The sequence below is a fragment of the Mauremys reevesii genome, linkage group 13 (genome assembly GCF_016161935.1).
Source record: "Mauremys reevesii isolate NIE-2019 linkage group 13, ASM1616193v1, whole genome shotgun sequence".
Taxonomy (NCBI): Eukaryota; Metazoa; Chordata; order Testudines; family Geoemydidae; genus Mauremys; species Mauremys reevesii.
In genome coordinates, this window is record NC_052635.1 from 41499432 (window position 1) to 41522443 (window position 23012).

Below are 23012 nucleotides of genomic sequence, written 5' to 3' on the forward strand. Positions count from 1 at the left end.
CTAGGGGGCATGTGCCTTACGCAGTCTGCTCTGCATAGGGTGACCAGATAGCAAGTGTAAAAAACCGGGACGGGGGTCAGGGATAATAGGTGCCTATATAAGAAAAAAGCCCCCAAAATCCGGACTGTCCCTATAAAATCAGGACATCTGGTCACCCTAGCTCTGCACCCGGCTGCATTTAATCTATAAGGAATACTTATGTGATAAAGGTTTGAAGGATCAGGCCCCAAATCTGTAAGATTAAAATCTGGAAGCACACGTTCAGATGAGTCACTTTGTATTCATAATAAGGTTAGTTTCAGGGTTATTATTTTTCTAATTAAAACCTAACCAAAAATCTGCTTCCCCTTCTTGTTGTTTGCAGCCACCAACGCAAAACATGAATTTGGGCCCAGGAGGAATGACTCAGAGTGCATCCAACCAATCTCTCCATTCACAGAGCAATCTCAGTGATGCAATTGGGACAGGCCTTCCTCCTTCCTCCCTCATGCAGAGTCAGATTAGCAATGGTGAGCTCTGTTCCCCTTTGTGCTGCTTTTTGGTTGCCCAGCAACAAAATCATTAATGCAGAATATACTTAGAAGAGGTCTTTTACAGCTCTGTAACTCACCTTTCAGCCACATGGGAATTTCAGGCACATGCTGAAATATTCACAAAATGGCTACAGTTTATACTGCTGCTTGGATTCTGCAAGGGCTCCAGCCCACTTAATTGATTTATGTAGGGGAAATAAATATGAAACAAAATATTTTAAAACGTGCAATGAAAATCACCAATAAAAAGATATCTCAAAATTAAATATAGTTTTAATAATAAACATACATTGAGTTGTATGTTGCAACCCTTTTGCACTCATGCAAGCAGCCCCATACAGGTCAAAGGGATGGATAGGGTGAGCAGGGATTGTTTGCATGAGTAAAAACTGCAAGATCAAAGTCCTCAGACTTCAGAGTTTTTCTAAGATAAGTACCCTTTCAAAAATAAAATGCAGTTACATTAGTCTTCTCTTTTTTTTTAGAGTAGCCTTTAAAATGTTGTATAGTATAACCAAATAGCTTACATAGAGCTTTTAATGGAAAACTGTAAACTTAAAAAATGCACTTTTGTATGAATTTTTTTATACCCATGTTGTTGCAAAAGCACCATGAATGAATGTAACTGAAAGAAAAGAGATTTTTTTTTCTATTTTGCATTTTGTTTACTTCATATATTTAACATTTGATGTATGGTAAGTTTCACTATTCCACTTCATAATCATTTAGTTAGTTTTCTCCCTTTGCTTTGGTCTTTCACAAAGTGTTAGAAAGGAAAAAGAACAGTTTTTAAAAATAGGAAAACGTGATTGTTCCACAAACATTGGCAGGAGGACTATTAGGCAGATGTATGTCATGAACCTACTCAACTTTTTTTTTGTTAAACTTACTAGTGTATCTGTAAATTAATGGATGAGAGTCCTACTTAGAATAGTTTTGCAGTTTAAAGAACTGGACTTTTAAAATTTATTCTGGGCCTTCCTATTGCAGTGTTCTTCCTGCATGGTACTCAGTAACAACAGAAATCCTCAGTCAGTGAGGATTGTTCTGTGCACTAAGAATCTACATTTTCATTATTGTTGTTTTTTTCCTTACATTTGTGTGTGTGTCTGACAGCCCTGGAGACTGAAGTCCTCTATTTATCCACAGAACAGGTATCAGCAAGGGCAGCAGCAGCGTAAGCTTACCCTGAGTTGCCCCACCAAAGTGCGTCAACCCTGACCTAAGGGGACTCACTTCCGGGGGTGAGAAGGTAGTTTAGTCTCAATGCCCAGTCAATCCTTTGCCTCTGCTGAGAATGTCAGCAAAGCAGTTGATTAGTGCCAGTTGATATTGTGATGAGAACAGCAGTCCATTGGGAACTAGACTGAGACTGACAAATTAATTTCATATAGGGCATTGAACAACCATTGACTGATAGTAACGTTTGCGAACTGGGTACACAAATGTACATGCAATTCTGAAAATGGAAGCTCTAGTATTTGTGAAAGTGTTTGAGTGGCAGCAATATAGAACTAAAGTTCTCTGTTTACTTAGCATCACAGGTACAACCCAGGGGGCAGCAATACAAGCTTCTGCACACTGACCCTCCATTATCCTCAGTCAGGTCTTAGAAGGATCCCCTCTAGAAGTGAGAAGGTAGTTCAGTTCCCAACATCTCTTCAGTCCTTAACATCTCTCATAAGACTGCTAGCAAGCGTGCCAAGTGTGATGCTGATTTTGGTGACGGGACAACAGTCTACTAGGAAATGGACAGAAACTACCATTAGCATTTCAGATAGGCCACCTGATACACCAATTGGAAGTTAGTTATTTCTCAGGCCTTGGATGTACAGCTAAAACCACCAAACTTAAACAGCCAGTCTACAAGCTCTAATGGTGCAGTTTGTAAAGTCTGTCAGCCTTACCACTCGTGGTCAATCGCAGTATTGTTAATCCCATGCCTTCAAAAATCCTGACTCAGACCCCAGAAATCACAAGGTTGGTTTACAAAAATCGCAAGATTTAAAAAAAAATGTTAGGTGCTTTTTTTTTTATTGCCTTCTATTTTTCAAGCTTCATGTACATTTGGGTCATGTTTTCAAGTTTTTATCTGCAACTATGAGTGCCAGAAACACTGTTTTTTAAATGAAAGCTGAGATTCTCATGTAATAACGTAACTCTGGGATCTTGGGCTTTAAGAAAACCAACAAATATTGCAAGAGTTATCAATACTGTAGTTAATTCAACCTGCAGTATTTGTAAGATCCATCAGCAGAAGCACTTTCATTCAGAGAGATTACAAACTCCATGCTTCATTCAGATTCCATGTTGTCTTCTGTTCCGCTGAAGAACAAGTATCAGCTTTATAAGACATACATAACTGCAGGGTCAGACTTCAGCAGCCGTAAATTGGAATAGCTCCACTGACTTCAACAGAACTATACCAGTTTACTCTTGCTGAGAATCTGGCCCATAGTCGCTCTATAAGGGATGAAATAAAACATTCTCCAGCAAGTTTTCTCATTTCAATATTTGTAAATACTTTAAGAATACCTAAGGAAAACTGGTATTCAAAAAACTTTAAGATGCCGTTCAGACTGTAAATAAAATTAATATCAATTAAATCAAAATAACATGAAAACATTTTCTTATCTGGAGATCCTGCATGTGTCTCCATCTAAATGGTCTTGCAACAACGTGAAACAGTGCACAATAAATATGACTAAGTTTGCAAAAAGTTGTTAAAAGAATTAAGAGCAATACTGGATATGAAATAAGGACGGGGTTCTGCATAATTGAAGTTAGTTATCCAATAACAGTAAGAGCTAAGATAATTAAACATATGATAAGGTAAGTAGGACAGTGCTTACAGCCCCTGGGTACAACCACAGCATATTGATAGCTATTCTTATTGACTGTTGGCTTTTATTAGACTACAGATAATTGACCACAACTTACAGCTATGTGTATGAAAGAACAAGGTCAGCTTTATCAACTGGGTGACCCTGAGCAAGAGCGAGGCTCCATGCTGCTGGAGAGTTGAATGAAGTTATGAGTTTCTTTCTTGTATCATACAACTGCAAAGGAAAACTGGGAGTTTCTACCCCTCTCACCATCATGAGAGGAGATCAGGAATTCATAAATTGTCAAGTCAGGAAAGAACTGTGGGATCACCCCCAAAAAGTGTGGGTGCCAGGAAATCACTTTGTGTTGTTTATGCTTAAGGACAGGCCTGGTAATACAGAGCTCTACATTTTTGGTTGTTCACTGAAGAAAACTTGTATTTAGTATATGGGTTGGCTCAGAGGCCCCTATGAAACCTTGTTGTCTTTCTTTAGGGCCCAATCCAAAACCCACTGAAGTCAGTAGGAGTCTCTGTGTTAAATTCAGTGAGCTTTGGATTGGGCTTTTACAGACCTCTATAAAAGCAAAATCAACCAAGCAACCACATACAGTGTCCCAGTCACAATTAGCAAGATACTGCTAGTATGAATCCCAAAGGTTGAACTCCTAGCGCAGGGGTCAAGTCAGCAAATGAACTGGGAAGAGAATGGTCATGGTAGTAGGGGCTAGCATGGTGTTTTGGAGAATTTTCCCTCTGAAACTGCTGGGTATCTTCAATCAAGCTAGGGGAAGAGAGAAGGAAGAGGATGTGATAGCTGTAGAGGCAGTACAGAGGCAGGGTGAGTGCCATCATCCCCTCTTTCCTTTCTACTCTAATTAGGTTTGGTGGGGCCCCCTTTCTCCTTATATGGTGGGCTTGCTGAGGGACCTCTTCCTCCATTTCCTCTCTTCCCACTCCCACCTTTATGGGGCCTTGTGATACCTCACCACCCTCCCTCCCGATCCAGCTAGCTCCTCTCTCCCACTGCCCATCTGGCATCAGGGTCCCTGGGTATGTTCTTCTATCTTTTTAAACACTCGCAGAAGAGAAAGTCTGTTTGGTACTGCTGCTGGGCACAGAGCAGTTGTGTTTGATGCAATAGCAGCATAGAGGAGCTGCCAGCCACTGTTGGGTCCTCCCAACAACACCCGTTACAAGAGAGGGTTAGCTGATAACCTTCAGGGGAAGCAGGAAGCAGGGGTTGAACCTAGTCAGGGAACACCTGAGCTATTGAAGGGCTCGGACACTCCCAGAGTTCTTGTTTCAGTTTAGTGGCTGAAGCCACAGCTGGCATTTGCCAGCCAGGCCAACTATTAGAGCTGCCTCTGTCTTAGGAAAAGCTGGCAGAGCCTTCTAGTTGGAGAGCCTTCACTTCTGAAATTTGTTCCTGCTTGCCATTCAGCAAAGCCAAGTTTGGTAGTCTTTAGGACAAGGTTCAACATAGCTTTATAACAGACAGTAGGTGGTAGGTTTGGCTGTTTGTAACTAACAGGGGTTTTAATGTTGGGGATTGGGGGGGTAGTATTATTTTTTTATTTTATGGCCTTTGGTATATAAAATATTTATATATATATATCCCTTCCTAGGTACCATAACAAGAATCCAGGTAAGCACTAATTTTTTTTATACTCAGCGTAGGTTGTCAATAACACCATCACTCTTCTTGTTGTGATCTATTAGGTCCTAATCATGTGTCTATGCAGCAGTCAGGCCAGAATACAATGCCCACAACCTCTCTGAGTATGACGGTGAGCAGCCATGGAACTGGGCCTGGTTATAGCCATACAGTGCCTGCATCTCAGAACGTGCCAATGCAAGGCCAGGGGTCAATAGGCAATTACGTCTCTCGAACAAATATCAGCATGCAGTCTAACCCAGGTAAGGTTCCCTTTCCTTTTGGGATTGAAAGGACTTTTCAGTGGCTTCAAAGATGCACAACATGTGAAAATGTGCTGTAAATACTCTCTGTAACCCTATTCCTGCACGGGAGCAGAGATGCAGGAGAAGACGTGGTTTTAAGCTACCTTTGTGTTCAGTATTTTCTGGACTCACAATAAGTCAAAATAGCCTCAGTGTCACTCTAACTTCCATTCTGTTTCCCATGGCCCTCAGCGTGTGGTGGAAGGAGTGAATATCCAGAGTGCAGCAGCACTCTGGTCATACCGTGACGGACCCAACACATATCGCCCATATGTTCTGAGCTGTGAGAGGGGCTGTTAAAGAATAGTTATGCCAGCTAAAGAAGTTGTCCATGCTGGTGATATTCCTCAGTGGATATTTCCACTCCCTTTACAGGCCTTTCACATTGCTGGAGTGGCACAAAGGGGCCAGAGGGCAATGGAGAATCTGTCCCTGTCTCTTAAAAATGTTCACCACGAAGTAATGAATAGCATATCAGATATTAAAGAATTCTTTCAAGGAAGTAATGTGAAAATCAGAAAAAAAAATACTATAACTTCAATTTACTTAAATTCTGTAGTCATCAGGCCTATAAATAAGGTAGAAGAGGAAAGGGAAAGTTGGTTAAAGAAAAAATGCAGCTGAAGTTAAGGGTGCAGGTGAAGAAGAATAAATATTTCAGTTTCCTCATACAGGGCCCTTTTCTGTAGTCATGTTGCAGAAATTATTTCTGCTATTTATTGAGATCAGATGTATTTTAAAATACCTGACAGAAAAATAATGGTATGAATTGATTATGTTATCAGCATATGGGTTCAGATTAGAATGTAGAAAAGTTAAATATGCACACTGGGAAAAAGTAAACAATTTCTGTCTTTTTTTTTTCCCCCTGTCCCCCTCATGGAGGATTCACTGAATGATGATTTGAATGCAACTTTAAAACTAAACTGGCTGATTTTAGTTATTTTCAAAAAAGAGTAGGAAAAGAATTGTGATATCCCTTTAGAAAACAATTTTACCTATGTTCTATGTAGTCTCCATGATGCACCAGCAAGCGGCAACATCCCACTACAACTCGGCACAAGGAGGGAGCCAACATTACCAAGGACAGTCCTCCATTGCCATGATGAGTCAGAGCAATCAAGGCAACAGCATGATGGGTCAGCGACCCATGGGCCCTTACAGACCTTCTCAGCAAGGTATGGTGTATTATTCAGTTCCAGAAAGATGGCTACCCCACCATTCCTGCTGTCACAGACAAATATGCCACAGAAGCCATAATGATCTGGAAATGAGGGACCTTAGTGAAAGTTGATAAGACAGGAAATGCCAGACAGGGTGAAAGGTGCAAGTAGAATGTCAATAAGGTTTTGTTCTAGTTTTATTTTCATAGCTTTCCATTTCTAAAGTTCAGAAATGACTGAGTCGACAAAGTCAATGAAATTCTTTCAGTTTACTGCAGTGGGCTTTGGATCAGGCCATTAGTCCCAATGTGGAAGTGTTCTTAATAAGGAAGAGGTCTCTGCAAATGAGATTTCAGTTATAAATATAGATTTATATTTTGTATATGGGCCTACATTGGAACTAAGTAAATTATGATTTTGAGTTTGAATGTTAACATGAGCAAAAATCTCAAAGAATACAAACATGAGAAAGAGAAGAATTGTTTGGGTTAAATTTGTAGTGACCCTAAATACCAGCATTACCTTATTTAAGGCTTGGAAATAGGGAAGCATGGTTAATTGGAAACCAAGTGCAAGGTGTAGTCCTATGACTCCCTTTTCTGTCTTTGGGTAAGGTCCAATAACCAGCAATGACATCACTTGTTTGTTATAGTGTATAAAAAGCAAGGATCTTTAGTAGTTTTTGTCAGAACTTTCTTTAACCCCTCGTGTCACGCTATGATAGGAAGGTACCTCCTGGGCTTGCACCTGTTGTAAGTGTTTTGGCCAGTGCTTATAACTGTAGTGTTAGTAGGGTATAGAATATTAGTGTGTATGCTTATATTGATATTTTGGATATAACCAACATCAAGTGGCCTTTGGATTAATAAAGGAATGTTTGTATGGAAACTGAGTGGTGATAAGCCTTAATAAAATTATTAGGAAAATTATTTCCAATAGGCACCAAAGGATAATTTCACCACTATCAATCGTGACTGAAAACATCTTGGAAACCATTATATAAAGTGAAGAAACTGCTAGACCAATTCTGATGTAAAATGAATTTAAATTATGAAATTTTGGTTTATTTTCTGATTGGATACTCATAGACATTTAATGCTAACTATATTGTTATGCACAGGATTCCTTTAGGTTTTATGCTATTGGGCAACTCAGGCGAGTAGATTAATTATGTCAACTGGTAGGGTTTTTCTTGCTCTATTATGACAGCTATACAATTCTAATATTAAATTAAACTTTCATTCTCAGATTTAGCAAAAGCAGTTTTCCTTTCCAATGAGAAAAAACATCTTTGAAACAGTTCTGAACATATAAAACTCAAGTGATTTCTCCCAGAAGAAAACACAGTTCACTTCAAGAATATCTAAATAATGAAAAATCTCCCTTTGGGTTCATGGGCTACTTAAAACTCTCTCTCTCTCTCTTTCCTTTTGGTTTACAGGTTCCTCTCAACAGTACATGGGGCAGGAGGAGTATTACAGTGAACAGTACAGCCATGGACAAGGCTCATCAGAGCCCATGAACCAGCAATATTATCCAGATGGTAATTTTGCTGAGTAATAGTAACTCTAAAATTGATGCAGCAGAGCTTGATGTGGTACTGAGTTGTACGACAGCCACATCCAAGAGTTAAAAAATTGGAAACCAAATAACCTATAAGATTTGTTTCCAACCTGAAATGCCAGCAACTCCTGTTCCCAATACATATGATTTTGTGTACACATGTTCATCGTAGCACCATTATCAACTGCATCCTGAAAAGAGCAGAAAGCCTACAGGAGAATTCCTGGGCTAGGGTACACACTCAGTTTAGCAAGGAGTGCTACTTCAGACTTGGCAAATGCATTGTCATTTTCACCAGCAAGCTATCTACCTCAGATTTGCCCACTTGAGCTCTTTCTTTCTTTTGGCCTAATCTGTGAAGCTATCTGACTTTAAATTGTGTGTGTTTGTGTGTGTGTGTGTAATTATTTAATTATGTATAAAACATAATAGGTACTCTCTACATTGTAATACAAACACAAACAATTATATAATACATGTGCCAAAACAAACTATGGCTCAGATGAACCTTTTTGATTAACCTTGTCCATTTTGTCTCTTTCTTACTGTCTGATTGCAGGTCATGGTGATTATGCATATCAGCAGTCATCCTATACCGAGCAGAGCTATGACAGGTCATTTGAGGACTCCACACAGCATTACTATGAAGGAGGTGAGAAGATATATTTGCAATCTATGCAAACAAAAGCTCTAAGCTACATAAAGTACTAAGTCTACTTAGGAAAAATATGAAAACTGTTTTATAGCATTTCTGCAGAATTCAAACACTGCTCAGCTGCTAGACTAAAATATTTTCCTAAATTGAACGTTACTCAGAAGTGTCTATAAAATAGAATTTAGTTATGTATAGCAACTTTTATATTATATATATCTCAAAACACTATGCACAACATTAGGTAATGTTAGTGACTATGTAGGTTAATGATTACTAGCTCACATATAAGCCTTGTGTGCACTACTAAACAACACATTGCTGACAACAGAACATGTGTAGCTGAACTAGCTGCAGTTATAGTGTTAGATATTAGCAAGTTTTTTATGTGTGAGGAAATATTAGCTATAATACCACAATTATTTCTTTTCTTAAAAAACATGCTGTATGGTGTTTTCATTTAACTTTAAATTGAGATATAAGTGGCTCTTAATATATTAATTGTTAAGGTCAGAGATCATTGTGGGGGAAGTAAACTAAGGTGCGAGAGTTAGAAAAATGGCTTAAGATTAGGGAACAAATAGTCGCTATAGATGGAAACTTTTTTTCAAATTGAGGGAAGGCATATTGGTCTTTAGGTATTGTGAAAAGCCAACTGGCCAAAAGCACAAATGAATGGGGTTTCACACCTGTAACTGAGATGAAATGATGGCCTCGTATTTCTTAATTTTCAGACAGCACTAAAATTGGAAGCAGAGCAAATAGTGAGGCGCAGTAGAAGTAAATATAAAGAAGACCCAACAGCTTAAATAATTGGGACTACTGAGATGAGTAAAGGCTGTGGAATCAGGCCTGTTGTTCCTATCAAGTTAACAGGAAGCACTTGAGTTATTACTATTTAATGTATAATTAAATATTCAAACTTAAAATTAGAAAGAGGGAAAAAATACAAAAACTGGTATAGGCTATCAAACTGCTCCAAAGTATTATTCTCTCTCCTCATTTCCTCCTCCTGTTCTCTTATTTCATTTCCCCACCCTGACTCACTCCCTTTTTACAGGTCAAGGAAGCTCTTCTCCTTTGAATAACTAATATTTTTTGTTTCATTATGTTTCAAAACGGCAAATAAACAAATATATATCAGTTATTCTGGGGATAAACACCTTGCTGGCCAACAGGGAACAAAGAGGGAGGATAAGAGAGGAGAAAAATGGTTGTGAGTGAAATTAATCAAAGGATTTTAACATTAAAAAGAAACCTTACAATTTCACCGTCACCACTATGACAGCCACATTTCCTTTGCTTTTTAATATGCTTTTTCTTTCATATAAATGTTGGAGTTAGTCTGTTTAAGATGAAGAGATGGTAGCAGGTACCTTTGTTGCAGGCAAATTTTTTACCACAGGAACCACCTGGAGCAAAGGGATTATAGCAGTTAGAGTAGAAAGATTTGTATATTCACAGTACAGTTATTGAGAAATTATCATATAGGGAAAGATTTTAAAGTAGGTATCTAACTTCCCTTGAAAGTTAATGGGAGTCAGGCACCTAAATGCCTTTGAAAATCTGTACCACTGTGATTTTGCAAATCAAGCATGAGAAAAACCTGAATATCACACATCAGTACTGCCACAGCCTCCTGCACTACTGATTGGCTGAGATAATTTAATTTCAGTATAATGAGGTTTATTTTCCTCCTTGATAATAGTGACACTATATCACTATGTCATTTCAGCAAGATTCAGCATATTTATTCCAGAAAGGAATGGTAGAATTTTCAGCCAATTTAATGACCCCATTGCCTGAACATTTTTGGAAGCTCAATCACTAGAATCACTTAAATTAAATTACTACGACATCTCATCTGAGGAAACCAACTTTTATGTAGAGACTTCGTTCATTTTGTTGTTTGCAAATTTGCAAACTGGATTTCCCTTTAAATGTTTTAATAGTTCCAATAAAAAATTGCAGGGTCCCATAACAATGAAATGCCTTATTTTCCTTGGAAATATGAATAAAGAATATTATTATTTATGAACTGAAAGCAAATACAGTGGGAGGGCTTCTTGGGACGCCAGCTGTTGTGTCCTGGCACTCTTGTCATCGAGACTCTCTTCTTTTACCTTTGGGACAGTTTTTGATTAGAAAAACTATCCATTTCGGGGTAGGCTGGTTATTTGCATGTTCAGTGATGTAGATGAATAAACAACCCCTTACATCCCATCTGCCCCTACTGTGAGCTCCACAAGAAATGGGATTTATGCAGATCTAGGATTCAACAAATTGCAAATTAAAGCCAATGCACTTTGCATGTTTTTGAAAAACAAAATCTGATTCTAAAGAGTAAAACAGATTTTAAATATAATCTATTTATAGAGCTGGGTTGAAAGTTATGAATATAATTAAATATCTGAATGAAAATAGTAACTACTCTAAAGTCATTTCAGGAGGACTCTGTCAAGGTATCTGAAATGAGTTTTCTAAAATATCATTTTAGTTTTTAACCCACTACTGTGTTTTACAGTAACCCTGTGGAAGTTTGAAAATGAAGTGTTTCCTTACTGATTTTTCTTTATTATTAGACTATTTGCATAGTATAGGGTTGTTCATTATGGATCAATTTCATCCATAAAATTCTAATGTATAACTCCTATTGAAGCATATAGGAATTACAGTGTGCATTATAAGGTAGTATTTAATCCTATGAATGCTGGGTGACTGAATTTCTTGTTTTAAAGAGAAAGCACATTTGCTTTAAAACAAAATCATACAGGGCCAAATCCTGACTCCTGGTATATACATCATGTAAACCCTGTTGGCCACATAAAACAGCTGAGCTTTGTAGTTCTCTCAGCCTTCTCTGTCCATCCTAAGACTGTTAACTGTGTTTATTTAGAATAGGGCTGCTCCAGTGGTGAAAAGTGGGAAGAACAGAGGGACCATATCCCCAAAATTTTCATGTGTGAGGGGTTTTTGGGAATTCTTCAGTGCACTCTTAGTTCTGCTCCTTAGCTAACAGACCCACCCCAGGGAAGGGTGGGATCTTTCTTTTCAGAATCTATATAATTGTTAACATCTGCCTGCATAGCAGGCAGGTCACACAGTTTTGGTGGGCTCTATGTTGTGGAGACTTAGGGTATGTCTATCCTGCAATGTAAGACCAGGGTTTGAATTCAGGCTCAAGCCTACCTTCCTTCCATCTACACACAAACCACACTAATCCAGAGCATGGACCCAGGACTCCACGGGGATGGAGGGTCTGACCCTGAGTCAAGCTGGGACTCACGGTTCGAGCCTATTGCTTTGCAGTGTATACGCAATCTCAGGAAGTCCACCAAAAGCATCCCACTGACGTACTTCCTTTGTCCTCTGGACAGTCAAGTTTGCTGCACGGTCATGTTTTCCCACACTTCACTATGAACAAACGGCTAGATCAGCCACATTTTGTGAGGGCACTAGGAAGTCTCAGATATGGGTGGTTGCATTCGGGCCTGCATAATACAATGTAGACAGACCCCATGTTGGGGCCCAGGGTTCAACAATGAGTTACAAATGAGTGTAGATGCTCAAACCCTACATTAAACCCAGGATCTGCTAATTCGAATTCTACTAACCCTGGGCTTACACTGCAGTGTAGACCTTTGAGTCAGGATTTTCCCTGTGAAGAATTGGTTGGTGAAGCCCCTCTAACTTAAAAATAAAAAGGCAGGTCAAATTTTGGGCCACCCAAATTTTACAGTGTCCCTTTTAAATTAATTATACATTCTAAAATTAGCTTGTGTGTAATGAACAATTCTGTATAGGACTTCCTTTTGAGGAACAAGGAACTGCCTCTGGCAACTCTCCAATGTCCAGCATATTTTGAGTTAATTATATTATGAGAGTTGGAATTCCCCTGTGCGTGATTCATTATCAGCTGCCCCCTATTGACAGCACTCAGGAAAGGATAGAAAAAGCTGCAAAACAGAAAGTAAATTCATCATGTTATTACTAAGTGAATTAGACATATTAATCTCCAAAAGAAAACAGTGAGAAAAACAGAGTGGCAAAAAACGGCCATAAAATATACCTTAAACTGAAGTAGTCAATTAATCTTGTAACTTTCCAAGCTACAACAATTTTAATATATATATAAAAATAAAATAAACCTGGTAACCAGTGTCAGAATTCAACACAGTACTGAAGGTAAGTGATCCCTGCAATCTAAAATACATGTCATTTCTGAAAATCTGTCTTACAAAAACACGTAGGAAGATAGAACATGAAGTAAATTTCTTTATTATTTTAAGCGATCAGAGTTTCTCCATTGTGCAGTAATTAATTCATACCACAATGGTTTAGCCTTAACTTCTATTATGTTTTATTTTCCTTAAAAGTCAACATGCCTGATACTTGTTTGCCTCAAACCTTGTGTAGTTCTTTATACCTGGATAAAATGGCTATTAAATGCTACTGTTCTGATTGGGTAACATTTGATACCCACTTTACATCAGTGTAATGACTACCAGCTGTAAAGGAGTGAAGATTCAGGCCCAATGTTTTGGTCACACAGAAGCTTTGTGTGGTAATGTTTCCTTTTCAACCCACTTGCTTTTTGTAGATTACCACAAACTAGAGGAAAGCCAAAATATCAACTTAATGGAAAATAAAATTTAGTGAATTAAGGATAAGCCTTTGCAGTTCAAATAGGCTGGGGTATATTGGGGAAATTTTGATCACCCACAAATTTAAAAGTCAGTTTTCTTAAAGAATGCTAGATACTATGAGTATCCAAATAAATACATGAATATGACTGTGTACAAACTGTAGGATGTGCACTTGAATAGACCAGGGATGGCCAAACTTACTGACCAGAGCTGCATACTACAATCTTCAGAAGTTTGAGAGCTGGGGTGTGCCTGCCGGGGCCTGGGGCTGCAGCCTTTCAGCGGGGTGGTGGGGCTAGAGGCTTCTGTCATGTGGGGCCTGGGGGGGGTCTCAGGGCTTCATCCCCGCAGGGCTTGCCTGCCAAAGCTCGGGACTTCAGCCCCATTTCTGCTGAAGCCCCAAGCCCTGGCAGGTGCCTCCCATGGGGCTGAGACCCCTAGACTCCACTCTCTGCTGGGCAGAAGCCCCTAGCTCCACCACCTCGCCAAAGGGCTGAAGCCCCTAGCTCCCCGAATCAGTCTGGTAGGCAGAGAATGGGGAGACATGGGAGGCTCCAAGAGCTGCATTTTAACTGTAAAAGAACCGCATGAGGCTCACAAGCCACAGTTTGGCCTCCCCTGGAATAGACTTTACTTGGTCTTTATGTGTTATCAAAAGAAAAATATATAATTAGGAGTGTATATTTTTCCTAATTTGTAATGTGTTGGAAACAAAGTTATTCTGCTCTTTTAAAACGTATATTTTATTTTTAAATTTTTGATTAAAAGAGAGCTGATGTTTAAAATGTAAGAGGAAAAGGGAGCAGCTGGTGGGAGGGAGAGGGGAGAATGTGCATGTAGACTTCTTAAAGAAAACTTTTTTCATACGTGAAACAAAAACACAGCCTCTTCAAATGAGCTAAAAATAACTAGAGGAATAACCTCCTCTTTACTGATTAGTAAAATATAGTGGAAGGCAGGCTCTTTTTTAAAGGACTACCCTTTTCATATCAACAAACCTCATTCAGTTATTTTCAGCGTGAACAGCAACTATATTGGGACAACTGCTGAGTCTGTACATAAACTATATCAATCTTCCCCTTTCTAGGAAATTCCCAGTATAGCCAGCCACAGGCAGGATACCAACAGGGAGCTGCGCAACAGCAAACATATTCACAGCAACAGTACCCAAATCAGCAAAACTATCCAGGACAACAACCTGGATATGGTGAGGAAGTCTTCTTTGGCATGTCTTGTGTTTGCAATCCTTGGTATAAATTTGTCCATTCTGTACCTAGGAACAAACAGATAAATTGTCTATCTCCCTTTGTAGCTCAAGGCACCAGCTTTAACTTATAACAAATGTAGTATCTGGTTCAGCCCAGTGGATGTTATCACACATCATACAGGATCTCTGACTCCTTGACACCAAGGGCTGGGAAAGCTGGGTAGACAGACAGCATGTTTATTCCCCACATTATTGCCTTTTTTACAGGTTTGGGTGGTGGGTTATTATACTAGTGCTCAGGCTTCATAAATGTGAAATTTTTATATAATGTAAAATGGAAGGAATCCCACAAAATCACTGCCACCTCACATAGATTTCTTGTAATAGCATATATGCTTTACTGTCAATTGCTGAGGAAAAAGGATTGAATGTGATCTGAATATTCTTGCACTAGCGCACTAAACGAGAAATTTTTGGGCCATTCTGCTCACAAAATGATGATGCTCTCCACTACCATATAAAGAATCCAGGCTTGATAGCTGGTCATGGTCTCTCTACTCAGATTAGGGTACTTTAGAAGCAGTACTTTGAGTCCCTCAAATGAAGAGAGCATTTCATATTGCTGATCAGCAAGTAGTGGTGTTCATGGTCTCTAAGAGCAATGGTCTGAACATGCTCAGCCACAGGATGGTGACCACGTCACAGGGCTTTGAGATTGGCATAAAAAGCAATAAGTAATAGAAATATCCCTAGGGTTTGAGAAAGGACGTGAAGGACCATTTGTGGGGAAAAGCAGCTTTGATTTGCCTGACTGGCACTTACAAGGTACATTACTTCAGGGTCTTGCTGACCTTGGCAGCATTATAGGTACACCTCTACCCCAATATAACACGGTCCTTGGGAGCCAAAAATCCCTACCACGTTATAGCTGAAACCCCATTATATCGGGGGAGGGGCGGCAGGGCTCCGGCAGTGATTTAAAGAGCTCCAGGCTCCAGCTGCTGCAGGGAGCCCCAGACCCTTTAAATTGCCGGTGGAGCCCCACTTCCGCAGCCCCAGGGCTCCAGCAGGATCTAAAGGGCCCTGGGCTCCCCACAGCAGCTGGAGCCCCAGACCCTTTAAATCGCCGGTGGAGCCCCACTTCCGCAGCCCCAGGGTAGCAGCAGCAGGGCTCCATCAGGATCTAAAGGGCTCTGGGCTCCCCACAGCAGCCGGAGCCCTGGACACATGAAAGCGCCGCCCGAGCCCCACTGCAAATTTTATCAGCATATACTCCACTCCATTATCCAAGTCATTAATGAAAATTATTAAATAAAACTGGACTCAGGACTGACCCCATGGTATCCCACTAGATACGTCCTCTCAATTTGATAGCAAACCATTGATAACTATTCTCCTAAGTATTCTTTCAACAGTTGTGTACTCACCTTAGAGAAATTTCATCTAGACAACATTTCTCTAGTTTGCTTATTAGAATGGCATGTGGGACTGAGTTAACAGTCTTCTTTAAATCAAGATATATCACATCTATTGTTTCCATCCACTAGGCTAGTACAAACTGATTGTTTAATTTGTTCCAGTATCTTTCCAGGCATCAAAGTTAGGCTGACTGGTCTATAATTCCCTGTGTCTTCTTTGCTCCAATTCTTAAAGAGAAGTAGTATGTTTGCTCTTCGCCAGCCCTCTGGGAGGTCACCCATCTTCCATGAGATCTCGAAAATAATTGTGACAGTTCTGAGATTGCTTCAACTAGTTTCTTAAATACACTAGGATGAATTTCATCAGGCCCTTCTTATTTTAATACATTTAACTTATCTAAATATTCTTTAACCTGTTCTTTCTCTATTTTGACTTGCATTCCTTCCATCTTGTTAGCATTAATTGGGTTGAGTATCTGATCACCATTAATCAATCTTTTTAGTGGAGCAAGCAAAATAGGTATTAAACACCTCAGCCTTCTTGATGTGGTCAGTTATTATCTCTCTTTCCCTGTTAAGCAGAGGGCCTGAACTTTCCTTCTTTCCTTTTTCTTTTGATTCTAATATATTTAAAGAACCTCTTCTTATTGCCTTTTATGTCCCTTTTAAGGTGTGACTCATTTTGTGCTTTCGCTTTTCTGATTTTGTCCATACCTGCTTGTACTACTCTTTTGTACTGATCTATTCATCTATGTTTCCACTTTTTGTAGGATTCCTTTTTGATTTTTAGGTAATTAAAAAGCTTCTGATAGAGCCATACTGGCCTCTTACAGTTCTTGCTATCTTTCCTTTGCAGGTCCCGCACAAGGAGCCTCTTCACAGTATTCCAGCTACCAACAGGGACAGGGGCAGCAATATGGAAGTTACAGAGCTTCTCAGACAGGACCATCTGCCCAACAACAGAGGCCTTATGGCTATGAGCAGGTAAATTATCTTAATTTCTGCCGTAAAGGGTCTGGATTAGCCTTTTTCAGGAAGCTCTGCCTTGGAAGAAATCAGCTTTTTCTTGCACACAAGAGAAGCTATGAGGTTGAAGACCCAGATCCATTGTCATATACTCACATTGGATTCCCTAGTATTGGCAATGCATTATTGGGCCCATCCAGTTTTGTAAGCCAAAAGATAATAGTTTCATCCAGTCCCCCTGAGTGCATGACACAGAAATGATATTATCTTCTAATGTGTCGTATTTTGTAATTTTTAACAGGGTCAATATGGAAACTACCAGCAATAAAGGGAGAAGCTCCTGTATCTGATTCATTTCAATAGTATATCCATCTTTTGAACTGGATGTACTGGCAGTTTTGATTAATTGTAATATGTTGGTTACCCCTTAGCACAAAGCAGCGTCTGTATGTGAACAGTGTTCATTTCATGCTGGATATGAAGCAGTGCACTACTGGTAACAAGACAATGCTTTAATGGTTTGATATATTTGGTGCTGTGTATAGTATGTATGTTGATACAATGCAGAGGTTTGTTTTTTTTCCCATTCTTGATGTTTCTAAATAGCTTAGGGGTCATTTGATCAGAGTTATGATGTGCCCAGATCTGGGAAACAGCTAGGGTATTCTGCAATCCAGCTAAATACAAAGATCACTCAGTCACAGCTCTGCCCAGGCAGTTATTCTAATGTAGGTTATGAACCTATGTTTAACTGGATACATTGCAGTTTACCTGTTGTATATGAGAGCCTCTGAAATCCATGGCTCTCAAATGTACTACTTTACGGTATGGAGACGGGGGCATTCTTTATGTTGAATCAATTTCCACACTATAAGACAAAAATAAAAACAATTGAAGTAATATTTCATTTGCTGAGGACATTATGCTCAGCAAATTTATATAGCTAATTACCCATGTCTTCTAATGTAATATCTGCACAATTCCACATTTTTGTAGTAAAAGGTGAAGAGATGATCAAAACCTGTTTTCAAGGAAATATGAATATCCAGAAGCACCTTTTATAGATCCATGAAAGTATGGTTTAAGTATGGTATATGTCATGGGTAAAAGAAATAAAAGAAAACTCTGGGAATGAATCTGTAAGTCTACTAGAAATCAGTATTGCTTCATATCATGTTTAGCTGACAAATATGTGACCACATTCCATTCTTAAATATGCTACTCCAAATTTTATCACAACTTATAAATATTCATGCCAAATTTCCCAGGTAGCCAGTTGTTTGCTCTTTAATTTCTGGTTCTTCCATTGCCCTACTAGTTCAGATTTTCTAGCAAGCATTATAACTGTAAATAAAATCAGGTTATCAAATTGACTTTTTCTGCAGTTATTCATCGCTTTTGCTTTTCTCTAGTAGCTTGATAGAAGTAATTTAGAATTGGTGTAAAAAATCCATCTTTGTTTCAAAGGAAAAATCAGTAATTCAGCTTTAACAATGAACATTCATTATGCATATGGAAAGGTGATTGTTAATGGGATTCAACCATTAAAGGAAAACCTATAGAGGGAGAATGAGAAATATAGGGACAGTGGTACTTAAAAGCCAACATGAACAATAAAAGTAAAAAGTAGTTTATATTCAGTTTTACATTTTTTTAAAAAATGGGATTTTTACTGCTGAGTAAAATATGTCTAAATTGTCTGTGACTAAAGGGTTAAAATGGCTAAAATTTATTTAATATACATTTTTTTAAAAAGTGAAATATTACCTTAAGGTTAACTGGAACTTTCAGAGTATAGAGTTAAATATATCTTCTGTGAGTTTTCTCCTTTTGAAGTGTTTATTGGATTATATTTTGAGTTGTGGAATTTTTATATTCTGAAAACTAACACCACCCAGAAAATTTAGATATCACGCTTCAGGTTTGGATTTGTTTTTCCTGAAAAGGAAAATCTTAATACTTGATAGCTAAATGGTTTATTATTAAATGTTGTTCAAGCTCTGCCCTTGCAGCATTAACACTTCTAATTGCTGATCAGTGAAATGGAGTTAGCATTTTTATTCATTCTTTATTTCTCTTTTCCTTCCTGCTGGTGTTTTCATACAACTGAGTACTTTTAAATATCAGATAAGGCACAGAAAAGAAGTATGAGGGTTTGTTTTTTTTTATCTATGTTAATGTTACAGATAGCCAGGAGAATGCAATATTGTTCCTTGCCAGCTTGGAAATATGCCTTTTATGTGGTTTTTGAAAGTGCTAATATAATCCTTTTGAGAGAATATGAACAACATTTAAAAAAAATTAAACAGCAACATTACTTCTATCTGAAATGTCTTACATTAAGAATTTCTTGAATGTTGTGTATATACTGTATTTGAAAGAGCACTTTGGAAATAGTTTGTACATTTATTTCCTAATTTATACATGATTTTTGGTGTTAATATTTCTAATTGTTAATAACAAAATGTTTATTTAATGTGTTGTCCATTTTTATGTATTAATGTGGAAACAAAAAGTGATGCCAGCATTTTGACTTTTTTCATTAATTGTATCATTTTCTGTTTTGTAATACAGAATGCTTGAAACTGGTTTAGGTTAAAATGAACTGATTATGAAGCCTATTGATGGTACTTTTCCTATGATGCAAAGACTTTTTAAAAAAGGACCAGTGTAATAACAATGGGAGATTCAGTTTTTATTGCAGACTTTTTGGAAGCAATGCCTCATCACACTCCCTCCCCCGATAGTCTTCAGGTAAAGCTCAATGCATGTAAAAACACTTACTACAGTTTTCAGATGTTCTAAGTCAGTGTTTCTCAAACTTTTGTACTGGTGCCCCCTTTCACATAGCAAGCCTCTGAGTGTGACCCCCCTTATAAATTAAAAACACTTTTTAATTTATTTAACACCATTATAAATGTTAGAGGCAAAGCAGGGTTTGGGGTGGAGGCTGACAGCTCGCAACCCCCCATGTAATAACTTCACCACCCCCTGAGGGTTCCCAACCCCGTTTGAGAATCCCTTCTAAATTTTGTTCAATCTGCAAAGATCAAGCATTATACACCTCTACCCCGATATAACGCAACCAGATATAACACAAATTTGGATATAACGCGGTAAAGCAGCGCTCCTGGGGGGAGGAGGGGGATGGGGCTGCATGCTCTGGTGGATCAAAGCAAGTTCAATATAACGCGGTTTCACCAATAACGTGGTAAGATTTTTTGGCTCCCGAGGACAGCGTTATATCCTCCACTATCAGAGGGGTAGCCGTGCTAGTCTGGATCTGTAAAAGCAGCAAAGAGTCCTGTGGCACCTTATAGACTAACAGACGTATTGGAGCATGAGCTTTCGTGGGTGAATACCCACTTCGTCGGATGCATGTAGTGGAAATTTCCAGGGGCAGGTATATATATGCAAGCAAGAAGCAGGCTGTCTCTGGAGGATAGACTGTAACTTAATGTTGCAGATAAGTCCCCTGCTTTCACTGATGTCAAAGGTAAAACTCCTAATGATATTAATGGGAGCAGGCTCAGGCCCAAAAGATGAAAGCTCTGATATTGCAAAGATTTATGCACATGCTTAACTTTATGCATTGCAAGTCCATCTAGTGACGTCAATGGCAGTCCTTCCAATGGGTAGGTCTGCACAGCACCAAAAGGTTAATTCTGACCCTGGGTAGACAAACGTGCTAGCTCTACTCTAGCTAGCACACTAAAAATAGCAGGGTGGCCATGGCAGCACAGGCAGTTGCTCAGGCTTGTGTCCAAATACATACCTGCGGGGCAGGCAAGATTGGATTCAGGTGGCTAGTTCCAACCACCCTGGTATCACTGCTATTTTTAAGTGCACTACCTTATGGGGAGCCAGCATGCATCTAATGTGGTGGGAAGCATCCTCCCAGCTGCTGTGTCATCATATCCCAGGAGTGAAGTTAAGCCCGTCTTTGCCAGGCCAGGGCTCTATTTCAAGAGCCTGATAAGATAACACAAGAGAAAGCACTGACGATTTCAGGGCCCTCAGACAAAGCTCTAGATCAGTGGTTCCCAAACTTTAACAACCTATGAACCCCTTTCACTAAAATGTCAAGTCTCACGAACCCCCTTCTAAAAATGAATACACCTCTACCCCAATATAACGCAACCCGATATAACACAAATTTGGATATAACGCGGTAAAGCAGTGCTCAGGGGGGAGGAGGGGCAGGGCTGCACACTCCAGCAGATCAAAGCAAGTTCAATATAACACGATTCCACCTATAACGTGGTAAGATTTTTTGGCTCCCGAGGACACCGTTATATCAGGGTAGAGATGTATTTCCAGGGATTTTCTACTTTACCTGAGCCTAAATTATAAAAGCAGTGATCTTGGAAATAGAAAATTTGTTTTTGTGACATGCTTATTACACACTATTATTTATCATTACAGTATTTTTATTATATTATGAAAATGACAACACTCTTCCAAGATCTCACTTTCATAGCTTGTATCACTTTAAATAAGTCTGTTATAAGACAAGACTCCTATGTTTCATCAAGGAGTATCAGATGTGAAACAGCATGAAGGTATTTAAGAAGCCACCTCAGAGTTCCTCCTACAGAAGCATTCAGGCAGGGCCGGTGCAAGGATATTTTGTGCCCTACGCAAAACTTCCACCTTGCGCCCCCCCTCCCTACTCCCAGAGCATCGCTTATTATAAACTTTCAAAAATGAATACTGCATAATGTGGCATTGTTCATTAGAATTCATACAAGGGGGTCAGAGGAGATGATCACAACGGTCCCTTCTGGCCTGGGGGAACCTATGAGCAAGAGAGGCTGAGACTGCCCCCAGCTTGCAGGGTCTCTAAACGTTCCCAGGCTCTGAGTACTTCACCCTCCGGCGGGGGGGACCCAGGGGCAAGGAGGGCAGAGCCCGGCTCTCCCAGGGAGCAAGTGAGGATCTCCCTGGGGATCAGGGCTGGCTCCCCACGTTGGTACAGTGCCACCAGGGGGGGTGTGTGTTTGGAAGTGGCACCTGCACCAGCCCTTTCCCCTCCAGGGTTTAGTTTTACTTTCCCTCGTGCCAGGAGGTGGCTGCGCCCGGCCCCAGGCACGGCGCGTTGGAGGGCAAAGCTCACCTGAGCTCAGGACTGCGTCCTGCCTCCCCCAACAGCTCTGTCCCTTGGCCGTGCTGGTCGTCATGCCCAATCAGCTGTCTCCTCCTTGCTTCGCCACAGGCTCCCACTGACCATCCTGCGTGGTGCCCCTCGCTCCCCGCCCTGCCCCACTCAGTTGACTCCCATGATGCCAGATACCGCTTTTTGGTGCCCCCAAATCTTGGCATCCTTAGCAGCCGCCTAGTGGTTACACCAGCCCTGCATTGAACAGTCCAGGCAAACCACACACATTACAACAAAGCTTAAACTTGTTCTTCATAATAATTTAAAAAACAATACTAGCTGCCTATTTAAAAACAGCAAAAAATATCCACCTCCCTTTCCATTTCTTATAAGGAGTCTTGAAGTTTAAATCTCCTCAGCGTGCTAGATACGCTTGCTTTGATCGGCTTGGCTCTTGGACGTCTAGGGGCTCTGGGCTGCTGGCCCCGTGCTGCCTGGGGGCCCTAGGGACAGCTCTGTCTGCCATTAGGGATTCCCCCCCGCCCCAAGAACCCCCTGTAACATTTTGCAAACCCCCGTTTGGGACCCACTGCCCTAGGTCGTTTCTAACGCAGAATCAGCGTCTGCCCAGCAAGGACTTTGTACAGCTGCTTTTGAACACGCACAAGGGCATCTCCGGGCAGAGAACATGCCCGCCGCTCTCTCCCCAGGACTCCCTCTTCTTGGCCGCCAGTCCCCCCCTACTCATCCTCAGGGCTGGGGCCAGACCCCGAGCTCCGTGGGCAGGGCCAGGATTGGGCAACTGGAGGCCACCTAATGAGCTGGTTCTTCGCCCAGCCCCAGGCTCCTGCGTGCTCACGGGCGCGATGTCGGCGGGAGAGCATTCCGCCGGCTGAAACCCAAGCGGGGAAGGGACAGCGCGGCTCGAGCCCGCACGGCGCCGTTAGGCGGGGCTCGCATTTGACCGCACTCCTTTTCCC

General features: G+C 40.2%; 1 protein-coding gene and 1 long non-coding RNA gene across 9 annotated transcripts in view; one reads left to right on the forward strand and one right to left on the reverse strand.

Moving 5' to 3' along the window:
- The window catches only part of SS18L1 (SS18L1 subunit of BAF chromatin remodeling complex), a 30595-nt gene extending 10989 nt beyond the window's left edge, over window positions 1–19606 (forward strand). For 2 of the 5 annotated variants that reach the window (XM_039497884.1, XM_039497885.1), the window contains exons 4-11: window positions 365–509; window positions 5080–5277; window positions 6333–6497; window positions 7924–8025; window positions 8605–8697; window positions 14431–14550; window positions 16825–16952; window positions 17236–19605. In XM_039497884.1, coding sequence (XP_039353818.1) covers window positions 365–509; window positions 5080–5277; window positions 6333–6497; window positions 7924–8025; window positions 8605–8697; window positions 14431–14550; window positions 16825–16952; window positions 17236–17262 — 978 coding nt within the window. In that variant the 3' untranslated portion in view covers window positions 17263–19605. Of the gene's footprint in view, window positions 1–364; window positions 510–4304; window positions 4411–5079; window positions 5278–6332; window positions 6498–7923; window positions 8026–8604; window positions 8698–9431; window positions 9493–14430; window positions 14551–16824; window positions 16953–17235 lie in introns of those variants that run through there. The other 3 variants (XM_039497888.1, XM_039497886.1, XM_039497887.1) reach the window with 3 other exon arrangements.
- LOC120380302 lies at window positions 8580–23006 on the reverse strand. Of its 4 annotated transcripts, XR_005587699.1 has the most exons (7): window positions 22846–23006; window positions 22051–22287; window positions 17706–17802; window positions 14542–14616; window positions 10074–10109; window positions 9387–9437; window positions 8580–8686 (listed from the first exon to the last, which is right to left on the reverse strand). It is a non-coding gene; the product is annotated as an uncharacterized LOC120380302 (long non-coding RNA). The 4 variants fall into 4 exon arrangements; XR_005587700.1 differs by lacking the exon at window positions 9387–9437 and having other exon boundaries at window positions 8581–8686; XR_005587698.1 differs by lacking the exons at window positions 8580–8686; window positions 9387–9437 and having other exon boundaries at window positions 9455–10109.
- Window positions 23007–23012: the final 6 nt, after the last annotated feature.